The sequence below is a fragment of the Periplaneta americana genome, chromosome 5 (assembly GCF_040183065.1).
Source record: "Periplaneta americana isolate PAMFEO1 chromosome 5, P.americana_PAMFEO1_priV1, whole genome shotgun sequence".
NCBI lineage: Eukaryota > Metazoa > Arthropoda > Insecta > Blattodea > Blattidae > Periplaneta > Periplaneta americana.
In genome coordinates, this window is record NC_091121.1 from 17491804 (window position 1) to 17507259 (window position 15456).

The following is a 15456-nucleotide window of genomic DNA, read 5'->3' on the forward strand; positions in this document are numbered from 1 at the left end:
TTCGTTATAGCACTCCACCGACGACAATGACAATTTACTTGGACTATTACGCACAACAATGAACTGTTAATCTTAACTAATATTTACAAAGCACTATTTACAAATCAGAACTACCCGTTCTCAGTTCACAGTTCTTCTATCTCAGTCACTCGAGTTCACAGTATCTCGAACCACAGACCTTCAGAGACAGTTCACTGTACTCGAACTCGGGTCCCTCCAACTGCGGTCCACTGCACTCGAACTCAGGTCCCTCCAACTGCGGTCCACTGCACTCGAACTCAAGCCTTCGGATGCTGACGCAGATGCGGACGCACACTCGAGTCGAACTCCGGCACACAAGTCTGGCTTGCTTGCTCTGGCTTACTCACTGACTGAATAACTGAAAACTGCAAACTGCAACTGCAAACTGCTGTCGTTCCTTCGCGTCCTTAATTTATAACCACAGTGACGTAGCCTCGAAAGTTCCACGCGTCTCTAGGGATGGCTCTCCAGAGAAATCCAGAGCCCTCTCCTCTCTACCAGCACCAGATGCGCGCGCAAACTCGTCGCGTTGACGTAATACACCCTCTCTCTTCTCTCCACCGCGCGACGTCACTCAATGTTCCGTGGAGCCTGTGCGATCTGCTTTCTTGCGGGACGCTGGTCGTGAGTTCGATTCTCACGTCGCTGTCACAATATAATAATTTCTGAATTCCCATAACAATTGTAAAATAAGAAAAATACCAATGTACAACAATGCTTTCCGGCATTGTTAGTAGTAAATATATCCTACATCAGTATAGTAATATATACCAATATTCATCAATTCAATTAATATTTGTGAAGGAACTATTAAAAAACTTTTAAAATTAAGATTATTCTAATAATTTTCACACCTCTGTATATGAGCTAGATTGTCTAAGAAAGTTATTTCATGTCATTTATTTTCGGATCTAATTAATTTTTTTATTTCGGTCCATTTTTAATTACTTGTGTACAGTTTACACGTGATTGAGTAATGCAATAAAAATTGGCTAGGGATTTGTGTAATTCCTATAATTGAGTGAAACATTTAAGTTGTTGCTGGTTGTGTGTATGAGTTTACATGTTTGTGGTTATGATGTGTATGAAATAAATTAAAGATTATTATACGCATGTTGCCTTATAAAGAGTTATTTTATTTGTATCCTTTATGCTATGTTGGCTAAGCAACAAATCATACGTTACAGGCTGCACTAGTCCACTGTTGCTAAGGAGCAAATAATATGTTGTGGGTTCCATCAGCATGCTCTCATTAAGCATTAAGATGCATGGAGAATATTACAGAAATTGTAATGGATATTTTTTTCCAAATAAGTGCCCACTTAAACATTCCACATTAAAATATGTATTGTGTAAATGGTGGCTTTTCAGCAACAATTACTTTTACTACTGAGAAGGATAAGTGATGAGTGATAATTACATCAGTACAATTATACAAACTAGCAGTCAGTAAATTAAATTAAAAAAAGGTCAAATATGGGAAAATTTTAAGGAAAACTGTCCTGAAATGTTTAGAAAATTTTTCCATTTAAATTTTTTGGGGAAATTTTCACCAGTATATGTAGTCCCAACTCAGTCTGATCTAGATCAGACATTGGCAAAAATGTAATCGTGATCACTAACAGTAGTGACATCGCAGGGATAATGCAGTAAAGTGTTTTTGCTTCACCCCCTCCTTTCCATCCAACTGCCCACTACCCCACATAGCTGCTATGTTTGGCTCTACATTCAATATATATATATATATCCGTCTCATCACTGGTGCAATCAAAACTACTCCAATTGAAGCCATGCTAATAATCACATCTAATAAACCAGTTGTAACAGATCTTGAAACAAAAGCCCTTTTAACCTATCAAAAATTAAGAAGGCTTCCAAATTGGGATAAATGGAGTAAATACAAAGATTCTAAATTTACATTGAGGACTCAAAATGGATACATACAAGAGGTAGAAAAGCTTAAGCAAATTCTAGAAATACCAAGTGAAAAGGAAAACTTGATGTCTCGATATAATCCACTTAATAACTTCAAAGTAGATTGCTGCCTTGATCTTGATGAAGTCTTCAACAAAAAAGATATAAATCCAGAAATAGCAAAAGCCATTGCCCTACAAACAATTAATAGAAAATATCCACAAAAGGACTGGTTGTACATTTACACTGATGGATCTCTCATGGATCAAAATGAAGGAGCTGGAGCAGGAGCTACTTGCCAATACTTTTCTCTTTATAAAAATGTTGGCAAGTACACAACAAATTTTGATGGCGAAGTTGAAGCCATTTATACATCACTTCAAAATGTATTTGTTTGGCTAAACCAGTGCAAAAACATAGTCATCCTGTCTGACTCCAAAGCTGCAATCCAGTCCATCAGCTCAACTACATCCCCTAAAATGGAAAAAGTAAAAGAAATTCATTGCGTGGTAAAACAAATTCAAATGCTAAATAAAAAAGTGGTCTTCCAATGGATCCCGGCCCACTGCGGACAGAACGGTAATGAGAAAGCAGATATGTTAGCAAAGAAAGGAACTTATATAAACTTAAAAACAAATTTCAAGTTCCCATATGAATCAATAAAGCGAGTCATAAAAAGAATAAGTTACAGCGAACGGGCAAAACATCAAAATTCAAAATGGAAAGAATCATTCAAAGATCCAAAACTAATTCCTGATCTACCTCGAAAATCTGCCGTGGCCATGTTTAGATTGATTACTGGTCATGATTGCCTCCATCGTATTGGAGTACTGAATTCACCTAAATGCTTACTGTGCACCAGAGAAGAGGACATGGAGATGGAGCACCTGGCTAATTGTGAAACTCTTAGGACATTTGTGGACCTTCCATCAAAATATTGGGAAGCAAGAAGGATGATGGCTTCATTGTTAAATCCAGAGAGCGCGCGCGCGCACGCACGCACGCACGCACGCACACACACACACACACACACAATATATATAATATCCAAACAATTGTTTTTCTGAACGAAAACTTGTAAAACAAAGATGGTGACTAACAGACAACAATTTACGATTTGTGTTAAGAATGGCAAATTGTGACGTATTTTCCTAGGTTATTGTGGCACAGTAGAAATCAAGGTGAAATAAAATATAATTCGTTCATCCATAAATCATTAATGTGTAGTCTACATCTCATACTTGTATTAAGAGTCAGCTACTGGGAAACGAACAGTGTTTTCTATACTCCTCGACTGATATTATGACATATGTACTCGTATTGCGGCTTGCATCCAGTGATGTCATCATGAGTACAAATTTGCCGATGGCTGATCTAGATAGTAACTGACCCTTGAGCCGCTTCTCTTGAATTGCCAGATGTCTCTCCTCATGGGCCCTTTTCTCTTGCTCTGCTTTCTGCTTCAATGATGCTTGATATTCCTGAAGAAGAGTTTCCTCTTCTTTCTGAAGCTGCTTCATTTTTCGAGACTATAACATAAGTTGTGCACATTAGGATCAGAATAACAAAAGAACTGTCTAATGGTTACAATGTTTACCACTTGATCCGAGATTAGTAGGTTCAAACTCAGTTGAGAGTCATGATAAACATTCACAACTTGCCTTCCTTTGGGAGTAAAAGTAGACCCATATCATAAATTTATAGCAAGCAAAAAAAGCTTATCCCTGAATGACAGGCTCTGGGAAAAATTTATGAACATTTCTTGCCCAAGTCAAAGTTAAATCCCACGTAAGTAGCCTGAAGACCCACTACTTAGTGGAATTGAACCAAATTAAATCGAAAGGAAATGTCTGCCTGTGCTCACATTTAGTGGAATCGAACTAAACCAAAATGTGAACAGATTAAAATGAATCACATAATGGTTTTAGCACACTTATGTGAAGAGGCGGAAAAAGAAGAAATAAATATCCAAAACAAGAAAAGGAAATACTGCATACGTGGAGAATTTTCATTTTATTTATCTAAATTCTGAGAGGTGAAGCGAAATTTCGTTCTTTAACACTGCTTTGGACCTGATGTTTCCGCTAATTTATTTATTTTGCTGCAAAAGGGTATCTGTCGGATACAGGGGGGAGAGGATTAATGGCTTTAATCCTCCCACTGAAGGCTTTAAGGAACCAACCTGGACAAATCCCAATGTCCCATCCCTACCTTCCCGTGGTGCAGCTGTTAGTAAGCATAATATTACTTTTTGGTATAACATAAATTTTAATGTATTTCTCACTGTTAAGTATTGACTGAATTAAATTCTTATATTAATTGATAATTTTATGAGCTGAACTAAAGAGAGGGGCTACTCATCAATTAGCACTGGTCAGCTTGATGAGTTAATGACTGAATTTGGTATAATTTTCCTCTATTCAATACCTAATTCCCTTTTTACCCTTTCCTATCCAGTCCTCTGACATAACTCTTACTTTCTTCGACCCCAACAGCATTAGAGCATTCGAGGCCTAGGGTTCATTTCACTTTCCTTTCCTCCTCTTTCTACTTTTCTGTTCCTAGTGCTGACCTGCTATGGCACTAAAATCGTCCTTCAGTGGCTTAAGGAGGGAAAGCTAGTGATCAACAAGATCTCCCAACTAGGTCCAATGGACCTGTCGACCAACAGCAGGTGTGGTCCTCCAGACATTCTGGGGGTTGTGTGTGAATGAAGTAGCCACCAAAACGTTAAAATATGGTGTTCACTTAAATCGGCTACAACTTGCCATTTCCAGGTCAGACGACTTTATTGTCAAACGCCTGGCATTAGAAAACTACAACTTATTTTGCTTCAAGCATTATCACGAGAATAATTATTACAGTAATTTTATTTTGTGTTTTGTCATATAACTGTGGATATTATGAACAAAATTTATTAACTTGTCTTCGTTTATATTACTGAATTGTAATTTTCTGTATATGTACCATTTCAACAGTAACTTTCAATAAAGAAATCACGCTACAATAATAGATATGGCTCATTTGTTTTTTAACAAAGGCTTCAGGAAAACATGCGATCATACTGGAAACAACAAATTCTGTTCTGGCAGTGGAATAAATATTTTACCTCATGAATTCTATTACACTTGATTTGATGTACCATTTTCTGCTATCTTCCATTTAAATACACTGTGAAGAAAAATTCTGTTTGATTTGATTCCACGCAGTGAGAGAGTCCATTCTCCATCTTTATCCATCCAATTCACATCCTGAGGACTCATTAGCTGGATCTACTGTTACAGCAGACCAATTGAGTGCCAGAGCTTCAGAATTTCCAAAATAACTCCAAGAGCAGTTTTCTCCAGAATTGTAAATGTAACGAATCACACTGGTGCAAGTACTTCTGTACTACTTACCTTGTAATCAACTATGAACTTGGGATATTCGTTGAACACTGGATATGAACCTTTATCCAGGGGTCTGAAGGAGTTCAGATACTGTCTTGGATGCACTTCCTTTCTGGTCTTGCTGCACAGCATGTATGTCTTTGACAAAAACTTCTTCATATCAACTGGATTTTGGTTATGGAAGAAGAACTGTAATCAAAGGAGTGCGATGTTTAGTAGTATTTTACAAACATCTTGAAATAATAATAATAATAATAATAATAATAATAATAATAATAATATAATAATAATAATTAGGTATTGTGACGGCCACGTGAGGTTTGATCTCATGACCGACGGAGGAAGGGCTAAGTCGGCCGTGTTTTCGGTGGATTGCACGCGCATCTGCTCCCTGGGGCATGTGCTATGGCGGAGTGGAGAGAGGAAAGATATCCAGATTATTCAAGAGTAGAATCTTTCGGGAACTCTCCAGAAACTATGGTTAGTTATAAATACAAGACGTAAGTGAAGATCAGCCAGCCCGTCAGTAAGCCAGTGTTGTTACAGGCAGATTTGGGCAGTAAGCGAGATAGTCTTGTGTAGCAGTGAAGCCAGCTTCGAGACCAGATCGCGATTTGAGTTGTGTCCGTAACTGTGGAGCCTGAAGCCCGGAGTTCGAGTGCAGTGGACCGCAGTTGGGGGACCTGAGTTCGAAGTTCAGCGGATCGTCTCTGAAGGTCTGGGGTTCGAGATTCTGTGAACGCGAGTGACTGAGCTAGAAGAACTAGCCAAGACAAACGAGCTGTGAACTGAGAACTGACAATTCTGTGTTGTAAATAGTGCTTTGTGAATATTAGTTAATATTAACAGTTCATTGTTGTTCGTAATAGTCCAAGTAAATTGTCATTGTTCTTTGTGGAGTGCAATAACGAACGCTGTGTTGCTGTGCAGAGAGCAAATCCCATTGTTGACAGGAGTGAAATTAAATTGTAGAGAGTGATAATTATTGTTGAGATAATAAAATTTACATTGTTGTTCAGTATAAAATTTACAGTATGAATTCTTTACGATTGTTTGAACCAAAACGCAACACTGTTACAGTATTTAATCATAGTAGTAATTTTGGCCCAAGAATATATAACAAATTTATATTTAAATATCCTAATCTTGTCAATTCTAATAGTTCTAGTATTCAATTTAAAAAGTTATGTATGGATTTTATAAAAATTGAAAAATTGTAAATTTAAATTTATATATTCTAATTGCATAGTAGACATAAGACAAATTGTATTGTATACTTGTTAATTTCAATTCAGGAATCCGCCCCTGAGCACGAGTTCTACTCTTTCAGGGGCGAGCTAAAGTTTTTCTGTATATATTATATTTTATGTTACAATTATTAGCAAAATAAATAAATAAATAACTAATAATAATAATAATAATAATAATAATAATAATAATAATAATAATAATAATAATAATAATAATGATGATGATGATAATAATAATCATGATAATGATAATAATAATAATAATAATAATAATAATAATTATTATTATTATTATTATTATTATTATTATAATTATAATAACCCAAAAAAATCTAGAAATCATCCATACTAAATACAAAACACATTACAAGAAAAAAATTTTAATGTAAAATACTAACTTCAAATTCGTATTCAACCAGACAATCTATTGTATTTCTATTGATATAAAGTGTGAGTCGTATTTCTGTACTATAAAGTATTGTAGAGTATTCCATATTCCAATATAAACAGATTTTGTCTTATAAAGATATAGCCATGATGGTTTTGTTATCGAGATATGACAACACTGTGGGATGCTCGAGTTGGCATTATGTCGAAGCTATTCATGCATCAGTCATTTAGACGACACTCTGCAGTACACAGTAAATACAAGTGAAGAGAGAGAAATGCTACAATCAGTCAATAGGTGCTGCATTTGCACTCTCTGCACACTGAATTACCAAAACGAACGGTATCACTGTCAACACGGTTCAACATGTGGCTATTTAAAATGAAGCGCCTGCACATTACTGTTGTGCGGTGAAACGTCATTTGAATGAACGGTATCCAGGTAGATGGAGTGTTGCATGGCCGACATGATCATCTAAACTCATTCCCTGTGACGTCTGGTTAAAGGGACTAGTTTACTCTCAATGACACGCCATGAGAGAACATCTGTTGATTGCAATTGCAACTGCAGGAAATATAATTCGGGACATTGTTCAAAGAGCAAGACATTCATGTCTGAGGAGGGTGGATTTTTGTGTTGTGAAGTGAGTGGTGCACATTTCGAGCATCTTCTGTCAACTTGTAATGTAAATAACCACGTCATTAAACAACACTCAGAAAAGTACCTGACAGACATGACCATAAGTTTATATGAAAAAATAAGTTTCATTTTTAGTATAGAATACTCTACACTATTTTATAGCACAAAATTACGACTCATTCTGTATAACAAACCTGAAATGTTACTTTCTTTCTTTCACTGTATAAAAATATATTATAAATTCTAAGCTAAATATGATTTAAACCAGTAGTTACATATGGGAGTGAAATATGGACCATGTCACAAGCTGACATGCTACGGTTAAATACATGGGAAAGGAAAATATTAAGAAAAATCTATGGACCACTGAAAATAAACGACACATGGAGAATTAGAACAAAGCTATTGATAATTAGTTGGCGATATACGAAAGAAAAGACTGCAATGGATAGGGCATGTTATAAGAATGAAGGAGGATAGATTGGTAAAGAAGGCCCTAAATGGGAAAATTGAGGGCATAAGAAGAAGAGGCAGGCCTAGAACAAGATGGTTAGATGATCTGAGGGAAATGAAGGTTAAAAGATGGAGAAAAACAGCAGAAGATAGAGAGGCATGGGCAACTATTATGAAGGAAGCTAAAGGTATGGTCACACGTCGCTACTTTTGCAGCGCTGCAGTACAAAAAACAGCGCAACTCTTATACTGCGACGTGTGAACAATGGTGCAACCCGAAAAGTAGTGGCTGCCGAACCTGCTGCCCGCTACTTTTCCATGCTGCGCGCAGCTTAAAAGTAGCGACGTGTGAACAGGGTTCTCAGGGTTGCAGCCACAGCATTTTTGATATCGGTTTTGTTGAAACTTTTGCTGCGGTTGCGACCAGTGTTACCACCCAAATGTGCCAATGATACTTTTATTGTTTGGATATATTTTAATGTTAAATGTGATGAAAATAAATTATTTGTAACAGTTATTAAGTACACAACACAGTCTGAGCATAATTGCTGACGATATAATTCATTTTTTTTTATTTTCCGTACCGTAGTTCCAAACAGGAGGGTTGCCAACATTGATTATGTGAATATGCTGTTGGTTATCATTTAAGTATATAGGCGTTTTTAAAAGCTTTATAGTAAAAATAATGTCAATTTCTGAATACTAGATATGACAGAAAAGCAAATAATAGATAAGAAAGCTTTCACATGAGTTTATTAATAATGCGAACATAACCACAAAATGTATATTGAGAAGTCAACATGGAGATGGAAACCTGCAGCATGACTGCAGCTCCAAAAGTAGCGCCTTGTGTGTGAACAGACTTGCAACCTCCAGTTGCAACTTTTGCAGCACTCGGGTTGCGCAGCACGAAAAGTAGTGTGCAGCGCGCTACTTTTGGCTTACGTGTGAACACGACACACAACTTTTGCAGCTGCAGTACAAAAGTTGCGCTGCAAAAGTAGCGATGTGTGACTGTACCTTAAGGTTCTCAGAGGACCGTGAAGCTCAGGAGTAAGTAAGTAAGTAAATACGATTTAAGCTCAAGTAATTGTTATACAGCGAGAAAATCGATGACAATAATGATGATAATGGTGGAAGTGGTGGTGGTGGTGGTGGTGGTGGTGGTAGTGGTGGTGGTGGTGGTGGTGGAAGTGGTGGTGGTGGTGGTGGTAGTGATGGTGGTGGTGGTGGTGGTAGTGGTGGTAGTGGTGGTGGTGGTGGTGGTGGTAGTGGTGGTGGTGGTAATGGCAGCAGCATCAGAAGGAACAGTAGCAGGACCAGGAGCAATAGCAGTAGTAGTCGTAGTAGCAGTACAATATTTCATTATACAGTATCTCTGCCAGTGAATGACAGTTGAAAAGACATCTGATTGCTTTCTTCCCAATGCTCTGGTCACTACTTGCTTCAGTGAAAGATGAAATTTTAGACATATTCTCACAAAGTAACACAATCTTTTGCTGTCTTTCCCCTCCCCCCCCCCCATCACCAACTAAGACATTGCACAGAGGCAGAGATATAATAAAAAGATTTGTACAGTAGCAGTAGCAGCAGCACCAGTAGTAGTAGTAGTAGTAGTAGTAGTAGTAGTAGTAGTAGTAGTAGTAGTGATGGTGGTAGTAATGGTGGTGATATGGTGATAGTAGTAGTAGTAGTAGTGATGGTGGTATTAATGGTGGTGATATAGTGATAGTAGTAGTAGTAGTGGTGGTGGTGGTGGTGGTGGTAGTAATGGTGGTGATATGGTGATAGTAGTAGTAGTGGTGGTGGTGGTAGTAATGGTGGTGATATGGTGATAGTAGTAGTAGTAGTGGTGATGGTAGTAATGGTGGTGATATGGTGATAGTAGTAGTAGTGGTGGTGGTAGTAATGGTGGTGATATGGTGATAGTAGTAGTAGTGGTGGTGATGGTAGTAATGGTGGTGATATAGTGATAGTAGTAGTAGTAGTGGTGGTGGTGGTAGTAATGGTGGTGATATGGTGATAGTAGTAGTAGTAGTGGTGGTGGTGGTAGTAATGGTGGTGATATGGTGATAGTAGTAGTAGTAGTGGTGATGGTAGTAATGGTGGTGATATGGTGATAGTAGTAGTAGTGGTGGTGGTAGTAATGGTGGTGATATGGTGATAGTAGTAGTAGTGGTGGTGATGGTAGTAATGGTGGTGATATGGTGATAGTAGTAGTAGTGGTGGTGGTAGTAATGGTGGTGATATGGTGATAGTAGTAGTAGTAGTGGTGATGGTAGTAATGGTGGTGATATGGTGATAGTAGTAGTAGTAGTGGTGATGGTAGTAATGGTGGTGATATGGTGATAGTAGTAGTAGTGGTGGTGGTGGTGATATGGTGATAGTAGTAGTAGTGGTGGTGGTAGTAATGGTGGTTTTATTTTTATTTTATTGGGTTATTTTACGACGCTGTATCAACATCTAGGTTATTTAGCGTCTGAATGAAATGAAGGTGATAATGCCGGTGAAATGAGTCCGGGGTCCAGCACCGAAAGTTACCCAACATTTGCTCGTATTGGGTTGAGTGAAAACCCCGGAAAAAACCTCAACCAAGTAACTTGCCCCGATCGGGATTCGAACCTGGGCCACCTGGTTTCGTGGCCAGACATGCTGACCATTACTCCACAGGTGTGGAAGTAATGGTGGTGATATGGTGATAGTAGTAGTAGTAGTAGTGGTGGTGGTAGTAATGGTGGTGATATGATGATAGTAGTAGTGGTGGTGGTGGTAGTAGCAGTAGTAGTATACTTTTTTTTTGAAAGATGGGACATGACAGTTAAGCGGCCGAACTTGGAACTACAGTGCTATGTTGCCAATATGGACTACCACACTGCCAGCTGATGGAAGGTATCAATTGACGTTACGATGGCTGACGTTAAAACATTCATTGACAATTGACGCAAAGGTAAGAAAACAACACAAAAATTGACACAGAATCAAAGACGAAACGTACCAATGCTAACACTGTTTGCACAATAAATGTCGCCAAGAGAGCTATTAAGCACTCGCCATGTGGGAACGATAAGTTTGGCAATTCAACCATTGTTACCATAGCAACAGGTCTACCACGCTATGAGACATTCAGTTGTTTTTCCGATCGCAATGCTCCTTTCATGTCCCATCTTTAAAAAAAACAAGTATAGTAGTAATGGTAAAGGTACGGGCATCCTCATAGGCCATAGGGTAGTAGAAGGTTACAATCAGCATTAATAGCAGTAGGAATGTCAATTCTACGTCCTTGCCACATTAACTTCCAAGGAAACATTCCTGGTATTCAGTTTTGTTAGAGGCTGAAGAATTAATTAATTAAATACATACCTCAAAATCATCGTGGTGCTTACAAGACATGATTGCTCTACGACATATAATATTGTATGCCACTACTGCCATCAGAAAGAATGCTGGTTCATTTGATAAGATGTGGTCCCAGAGTCGCAGCCAGTCTGATCTGCAGAGTACCTAAGTAAAAGAACAACAACTAGGTTTATATTCTTAAAACTAGAAAATCGTGACATCAAAAAGGCCGACTTTCATTTCCTGTGGTGTAGTTGATTCAAAGAATGGATTTGCAGGAGGTGGGATATTATGATGATAGACACTGGATTAATTTTGCTCACGATAGGGACCGATGGCGGGCTTATGTGAGGGCGGCAATGAACCTCCAGGTTCCTTAAAAGCCAGTAAGTAAGTAAGTGGATTCAAAGGCAGAAATTCAATCCGTAGTCTCAAACAACACCTAATGGCAAAAGTAATCAAAACATTAGAAGGTCTACAAAAGAACACATACATCCAGAGAGTAGTGTCACATATTGGTTTAAATGAAAATGACAATACAGGTGCATTAGTAAAAAGCAGTATTATAATGTCACAAATGTTCTCATAATACACAGTACACATCCCGCAATAATTCAGCTCTTTATCTAGTTACCAATGACATTACTGTTTGTAGTTTATTTTCTGAAACTATCATCCAAAGGATACACATTGAATATAAATGACATTACTTATTGCACATCTAAACAAAAGCACAAGTTTTGTTTCTTCACTGCACTAAGTTCGCATTTCTATGGCCTTATAAGCCTTATATGACTCTTTATTGGTTTCCTTCACCCAAATAATAATAATACTCATAGCAGTCCCGTATGTAAAAACTTATAGGAACCATAATACTGCATATTCCTCGTTTATATGCAGATACTTTAAATGCAAATTAAGAATATGGAAGCTCCGTTTGCATGAGGTACTAACAGTAATAACCATAATTTACATCTCAACTAACGTGTGCTGCTCTTAAGAATATTATTTACTTCATTCATAACTAGATCACGGAACTTCATGCAAATGCATGTTTTTATTGATTTGCCATAGTGAAAAAGTTGTTGTTTTCTAATGCCAGGCGTTTGACAATAAAGTCATTTGACCTCTTGCACTCCAATATTTTTCAAAGAAAGAGAATTAAATATCCAATACAATGGCCAACAACTTCCTAGGACTTATGAATCCAAATATCTTGGAGTTATTTTCGATAGTAAGTTAACATGGAGCAACCATTTGAAATACTTTTCTGAAAAAGCTCGTAAAAGATTCTCCCTTCTAAAAAGACTAGCAGGAAAGAAATGGGGATGCTCTAGGAATACTTTGAACACTACATACAAAATGTTTATACAGCCAGTGCTGACATACTGCGGAGAAATTTTAATTACTTCACCTTTCATAAACGACATAGAATATGTTCAAAACCAAGCTCTCAGACTCATTACTGGTGGAATCAAAACAACGCCAATAGATTCTATGAGATTCCTCACTAATATTAACAGCATCAAAATGACAATACAAGAAAAAGCATTGATTCAATATGAAAAACTTATCAGATTACCAGGAAACAATTGGCATTCATACAGTCCTCTTTGTAGATTGAAAACTCAAAAAAGTTTCATATCCATTGTTCAAGAATTAAAACAGAAAATCAATATCCCGAATTTAAAAGAAAACTTACAAATTAAACCAAACCCTTGAACTCTATTAAATATAGAATATAATCTAAATCTAACAGAAGAAATACTGAAATCAGAAGTAAACACTGAAATGCTGAAACAATTGTCTTTAGAGACAAATAATATTAGGTACCCTACACAAAACTGGCTTCATTTATACACCGACGGATCCTTGATCTCCAGAGAACAAGGTGTCAGTGCAGGTGTTACGTGCTGTCTCTTCTCACTTTTGTGGGTGGATGTCGTTATTGAGGTCCCACGTTGGACGCCATTTGAGGGTGAGTGGTTATTGGGACCACACGTTGGGCGCCATTTGAGGGTGGGTGCGTCTCGATGTTGCGTGAGATTCACTCAGGGTAGCCGAGGTACGGTTGTGGTGTAGATTGATGTCGGGAATAATCCCAAGCCGGCTACTTATATAAAAGGCAGTGTAAATTCCAAAACTATAAGTTTATTGTCGTATTCACTTGGTAAACCCTAGAGTATGTATTTCCGGCTGATTTATACTTCAATCGTTGGTCGCAATTCTGTATCGACTCAGTTGCAGCTCTGAATAAGCTCTATCCGATACCATAAATTCAATACTCTGTCCCGTACACTACGATCAAAGCTCCTAAACGTTGGCGAGTAGTATCGCCGATGACAAAGTTCAATCTATCGAGTCTTCGCCTGAAGAAAGACTATTAAGTTGGGCCGCCGACACAAAAAAAAAAAAGATGTCGCGCCGTCTACTCGAAGAAAAGTAGTTATCCTATCGACACGAAACGAAGTAGTTATTCTGCCCTGTATGTAGGGCCGCCGACACGATGAGATCTTGTGCTTGTGCCCTGTATGTAGGGCCGCCGACACAATGAGATCTTGTGCTTGTGCCCTGTATGTAGGGCCGCCGACACGATGTGAAGTTGTTTTTCTGATCTCCGCTCCCCGTCACCCTTATTTATAAAAACCTATCCTATGCTAAAACTAACTATCCTATTGGTTAAAAACTACGTCACTAACTGGCCTAAAATCTATTCCCTATTGGTCCAAAGTGACCTCATAAGCTGGACCAAGATCTCTTCTTATTGGGCGCGAAATATGTCATCTCTAAATTTAGACTTTGGATTTCCCATAACCTCAAATTAGTTTGTATATCTCACAAGAATACCCGTTCTTTGGAAAACCCAAGCTTGGCAGTATCTTTCCCACGGGTCTAGTCCGACTTCGGCTTTTATGCTTCATCGAGTCTCTATACGAAACCCCGCTCAAGGTGGCCCTAAATCTGTCCGATGCTGACAAGTGACGAAACACCTGTGTGGGGAAGCTAATTCTAACGAAGTCGCCAGAACATCCCCGCGAATACATGTAATAGAAATATGGAGATATCACTTCGCTAATAAATCGGTCTCTCCCTCTCCTAATTACTGCTTCAAATGCCCATCTACGTAACCATTGGAAATTCCCGAAAGAGTTTCCAATGTTATGAGATGTCCCCGCTTTCTGCCTATAACTAGCCTCATAGTTACCCTACGCTATCAGCCGGTAACACATTATTTACAATACAGTGAGATTACAATGTCACTACAAACAATTACAATAAATATTACATATATCTTCACAAGCCTTTCTATGTACACAACTCTCACACAATAAGCACAACAATGTACAATTTATATCCACATTTACATATGTACAGTCCCATTCATTCACATATTTACATTTGTTAATTCATTGATCAGTTACACACTCTGCGTGCTTGGTTGTACCAGCCGCCCTGTACATGTTCACCTAGCTGTACGCGTGAGACTAACCATCCTACTCTTTCTCATTCCTGCCTCCTAGCCTCTCCTGTTTGAAAGGCCGCAAGAGTTGCTTGTGGTACCTACCAACAGGTTTACTTTTTCCCCTTTCTACCAATTCGAAAGTATGGTCTCCGTATTTACTCTTAATTTCGTAGGGCCCCTTGTACAGTAACTCCATGCGTGAGTAACGTCCTCTAAGGGCGGAAGATAACTTCACGTCCCTTAGCAATACCAAATCGCCGGGTGTGGGCTCCCATTTGTGGCGATATCTTTTAACTTTACCGAGTCTATACTCAGCCTTTTTCCTGATTCGGTCGAAAGCTAGTTTACACAGTAGTTCCGCACTAGGAGGCTCACCCTCCTGTATTGCCTGCGGCAAACTCTTTATCATAGGATCGGGATCGATCCCTAACATCAGTTTGATCGGAGCTATTCCGGTCGTTGGATTAATAGAGTGGTTCATGACTCTCTCAATCACCTCACATTGCCTAAACCAGTCCTTATGGTTTCGGTGACACAGAATATGGAGGTACAATGATATATCCCTAAGCGCTCTTTCGCAGGGATTACCGCTGGGAAAGTATG

At 38.3% G+C, this 15456-nt stretch overlaps 1 protein-coding gene across 4 annotated transcripts in view; it reads right to left on the bottom strand.

Annotated features, from left to right (window-relative positions):
• Window positions 1–15456, bottom strand: part of LOC138699490 (TBC1 domain family member 31) — a 90819-nt gene that overhangs the window by 36436 nt on the left and 38927 nt on the right. For all 4 annotated transcript variants that reach the window (XM_069825417.1, XM_069825414.1, XM_069825416.1 and 1 more), the window contains exons 13-15: window positions 11415–11555; window positions 5334–5513; window positions 3326–3464 (exon numbers count right to left, since the gene is read on the bottom strand). In XM_069825417.1, the coding sequence (XP_069681518.1) occupies window positions 3326–3464; window positions 5334–5513; window positions 11415–11555 (460 nt within the window). The remainder of the gene's footprint in view (window positions 1–3325; window positions 3465–5333; window positions 5514–11414; window positions 11556–15456) is intronic.